Raw genomic sequence first — 3789 nt, 5'->3', positions numbered from 1 at the left:
AAAAAGGGAAGAAAAAGGGAACGACAGGACAACTGCCATGTAGACATAAAAACTTGAGTGTAGTGCGGCAAGGGAGCAACCTAATGGGACACATGCAATCCTTGTTACTGAGTCGACGTTTAAAAGGATCCTTGGCAGCCCCGTCTGTGGAATGACGGAGTAGCTTTTTCCCTGGTTCGTCTATTCCTTCCGCTTTCTCTCATCCGACTAGGCGCTTATATGTCCACACACTCGATGGGCTCATCGCACGAGAGGGGAACAGCTGCGCTGGGGGCTGGGGTGCACAGCGGGAGGGCGTCCTGCTTCATTAACAGTAGGACCTTCTCCAATGTCTCGTTCAGTGCATCTACTTCTTTGCACATCTCCTCATAGTGAGTCGAGAGCACCTCCTTCAACGAGTCCTCCGAATGAGTGGCACAAAACTGAACCGTTCTGTCATTTATTTGGATTACATCGGGAAAATGCTCGTAAATTATATCACATACCTTCTTTAGGCTGCTTTGGAGGGATGATCTTATGTGGGGTACAACTCTCTCTGTCTCCTTTAGCATTTCCTGTGCGCGGGTGATTTCTTCGGCGGGCTTCTTTTGGTCCTGCGGTGAGGGGAAGATGTGAGAAGAAGCGGTTACCGTTGGGGTGAGCAGATGCCGTGCAGTTGGCCTGCATCCAAGGGGAGAGAGCTTTCCCCCCCCACCAGTGCATCCCTCTTCGCTCATTTGGGGAGACCTACCTTGAGGGAATTCACTTTGGTACGCAGTTCGTCCTCCTCCTTCTCGTAGTAGGTTAGCTCCTTGAAGAGCCTGCGGACAGCTCCGTGGTTGATTTTTAGCAGCCGCAAGTGCGCGGCGGGGTTTTCCATGATGTCCTTTGGAGGGGGTGAGGTAAGCAGTTGGAATGGCCTCTGCGAGTTTGTGCCGACTAAACAATTGCGTGGGGGACTTGATAAGCATATGCTCCGCTGAGCGTGTACGTTTCACTGATTATGCAACGGAGGGGTGAAAGACCTGCAGCGGTGCCTTCCTAAAATGGGATTCGTCGTCTCTTGGGGGAAAGGCAGCGCGAAAAAATGTGTAGCAGTGGCAGCAGTAGGAGTAGTCTTTTTTTTTTTTTTTTCTTGCGCTGCTTTTGCTTGGCTTGTGCTGCCTTCTGGTTCTTCACCTTTTGCGCGACACACAGTCACTCCCAGTACCCGCGTTGCGTGGAGGACTGCTGCATGACGTGCACAGTGGGGCAGTTCCTCCTCGGGGTGAAGCTCAAAAGGGGGGGAATTTTCCGGTCATACAATGGCTTGTACGAAGTGTTTTTTTTTTTTTTTTCAATTTCCCAACCTGTGTAGTTTTATCTCAACCCCGGAGTTACAGCTGACCCATGCACACTGTTTCCCCTTCTCTGCTGACTACTTCCCCGTTTGGCACGGAAGACACTCACTTTTAGAAGGCTCCTACGAGATGTTCCTGCGAATGCTGGTGCCCCTTCCTTTTGTGGAGAGAGAGCTACATTGTGAGGGGAAGCCGCGTGGAGGCCTCTCCACTTGATTTCCTTCCCAGTGAAACTCCCCTCCTGCTGCCGTCAGGCTACGACACAGAGTTAACCATTTAATGTGCGTTGTTGTTACGAAGTTGTGTAGGAGTTCGCGAAAAAGAAAAAAAAAAAAAAGAAAGTGAATGCAAATGCGAATGCGAAAAAGGCATGCAATTACGTATGCACTTAATTTAGATGAAAACAATCTGTTCGTTTTTTCGAACCCAGGGTGGTATAACTGATGGGGCGGGAGTTGCGACGTACCAGGGATAACATTGGTGTCTGTTCGCAGGGGGGCGTATGTGTATGTATGTCTGTGCGGGTCTATTTCGCCTGCAGCCGTCCTGGCGCTTCACTGAGTCGCTCCGCTGCGCCGCTTCACTTCACGCAGGCGGCCACTCGCACGTGCAGGTACTTGCGCATGTCCAGGGCACTCTCATTCCCACAATAGTAATTCAAGATCTCTTCATTGACGATGTAACCGAGCTTCCGATACATGTTGATAGCTGGCTCGTTTGTGATGCGGACAAATAGGTCGACAAAGTTGGCCCTGTGGATGACTTTGGATATTTTTTCAAATTGATTCATGAGGTCTACACCCTTTCCTGTTCTACGACTGTCCTCCTCGATGGATAAGGCCGTCACGTGTCCGTGGTATTCGGCTCCCAGTCCTTCTTCTTTGCCTGCACAGGGAAGGGGGATAAGGGGAAAATGAAGCCACCGTTGGAGGGGCACCTCCCTAGGTGTTAGCTCCGTCAGAGAATCGCTGCGCCAATCGACTCCGCCGCTAATCCTGTGGTGAACTGACCTATGATGTATCCACTGATATGATCGTCCATCTCCTTCGTCACGATGTTCATGTGGGGCCACTTATAAATATACCGAAGATAGAATCTATCGTTGAAAACCTCCGTGAAGGGGTCCAGATTAACGTTGTTGATTTTGTAGAGATCTACATAGCTGAGGTACTGATAGCTAGCCATTTTTTTTCCCTCGGGGGGGTTAGGAAGTTGGGGCGGAGCGGTGTGCCTTGTGTGGGCAGATGGGTCTCTCGGCGGGGACGCGGAAAAGCATGTTAAGTGGAGCAGTGGGGGGAGGGAAATCCGTCGGAATAGTGGAAGTAGTCAAATCCGTGGGAAGAGTTCAACCGCATCGTCATCGCAGCTCGACTGTGCAGTGGGGGGGCGCGACCAGCAAGTCACAAAAAATAGGAATCAGTAAAAATCTACAAAAAAAGCGAGACCTCTTCTTGACTCGCACGTTCATGCCAGTTGGGGGCAATTTTTCGAAAAATTTGAAACACTTCGAACGTTTGCCACGTTGGGATCTTTGAGATCGATCTTTGCCACCTTTGCGATCTTTCGGATCCTTGCCATGTTTGCGAATTTTTTGCATACTCCCTATTGCATAGCTTAACAGGGAGGGAAAAGTTGCACAGGGGAAGATCACAAACTGGGAGGCACACGAATGATGTATGGTTGCGGCAGTGGGGGAAAATCAACTGCACTAGAACGATACTCTCTTTTGTAGGTGGTATTCCTTCGACGCGGGGGTAGCCGGAGGGCCACACGTCCCCAAGCTGAAGAGCGTCCCACTGCGTAACGATGTAGCATACACGGATGCCAACTCTCACTGCACACTGCAGCTCCCATTTCGACATATACATGTAGTATATTCTTCCGCTCGTGCGGGATGAATACGAAAAATCTGTTTATGCGGCACGCCGAGCTGAGCACACGGATGGGCAATGGGCACCTCACCCTCGGTCTTTTTCGCGTTTTCCACGTTTTCCTCTTTTCCGATTTCCCGCTTTTCCCCGTCCAGCTGGTCCCTCACAAACGAATTCCCGTCAGTCCAGGAGGTCCACATTGGTCGCCTTGGTCGAATGGCTCTGTTGATCGTACGTGACGTAAAATTTGACCCTTTCGCCTGGCACTAAGTATTTGAACTGTGTTTTTATTTGTTCCTTCCTTCCAGGGGGGGGATCGTCACTTTCGAAGTTGTAATCTTCTTGGCGAGGTTGCATGTCCAGCCTCGAGCACCAGCTTAGTTTTTTTTTCTCCTCACTGGTTAGTGAGAAGGTCCTGCCTGTCGGAGTGGAGCGATGTGGTGTGTTCGCATTGGTGTGTTCGCATTGGTGTGTTCGCATTGGTGTGTTCGCATTGGTGTCGTCGCATTAGTGCGTGTAAACGTAAGAGGGAGGTCTGGTGTGAAGATGGCGCCGGGAGGTATGGTTGCCTACACGTCGGCTCCTCAAGGCTCACCGTT

The 3789-nt window shown here is 50.7% G+C and overlaps 3 protein-coding genes across 3 annotated transcripts; all 3 read right to left on the bottom strand.

Annotated features, from left to right (window-relative positions):
* Positions 1-215: 215 nt before the first annotated feature.
* C922_04880 (hypothetical protein) lies at positions 216-859 on the bottom strand (the record flags this gene model as incomplete). Its single annotated transcript, XM_008820454.1, has 2 exons — positions 216-593; positions 731-859. The coding sequence occupies 2 exons, from the start codon at positions 857-859 to the stop codon at positions 216-218; spliced, it is 507 nt and encodes a 168-aa protein (XP_008818676.1).
* Positions 860-1899: 1040 nt separating this feature from the next.
* C922_04879 (amino-acid N-acetyltransferase) lies at positions 1900-2504 on the bottom strand (the record flags this gene model as incomplete). Its single annotated transcript, XM_008820453.1, has 2 exons — positions 1900-2204; positions 2330-2504. The coding sequence occupies 2 exons, from the start codon at positions 2502-2504 to the stop codon at positions 1900-1902; spliced, it is 480 nt and encodes a 159-aa protein (XP_008818675.1).
* An 866-nt stretch (positions 2505-3370) lies between these two features.
* Positions 3371-3670, bottom strand: C922_04878 (hypothetical protein; the record flags this gene model as incomplete). The annotated part of the gene is made up of 1 exon (XM_008820452.1): positions 3371-3670. One exon carries the CDS (start codon positions 3668-3670, stop codon positions 3371-3373), a length of 300 nt encoding a protein of 99 aa, XP_008818674.1.
* Between the last annotated feature and the right edge of the window lie 119 nt (positions 3671-3789).

The sequence above is a fragment of the Plasmodium inui genome (genome assembly GCF_000524495.1).
Source record: "Plasmodium inui San Antonio 1 unplaced genomic scaffold supercont1.31, whole genome shotgun sequence".
In the NCBI taxonomy this organism is placed as follows: domain Eukaryota; phylum Apicomplexa; class Aconoidasida; order Haemosporida; family Plasmodiidae; genus Plasmodium; species Plasmodium inui.
Note: the sequence above shows the minus strand (reverse complement) of the source record. Positions and strands in the feature narration are given on the sequence as shown.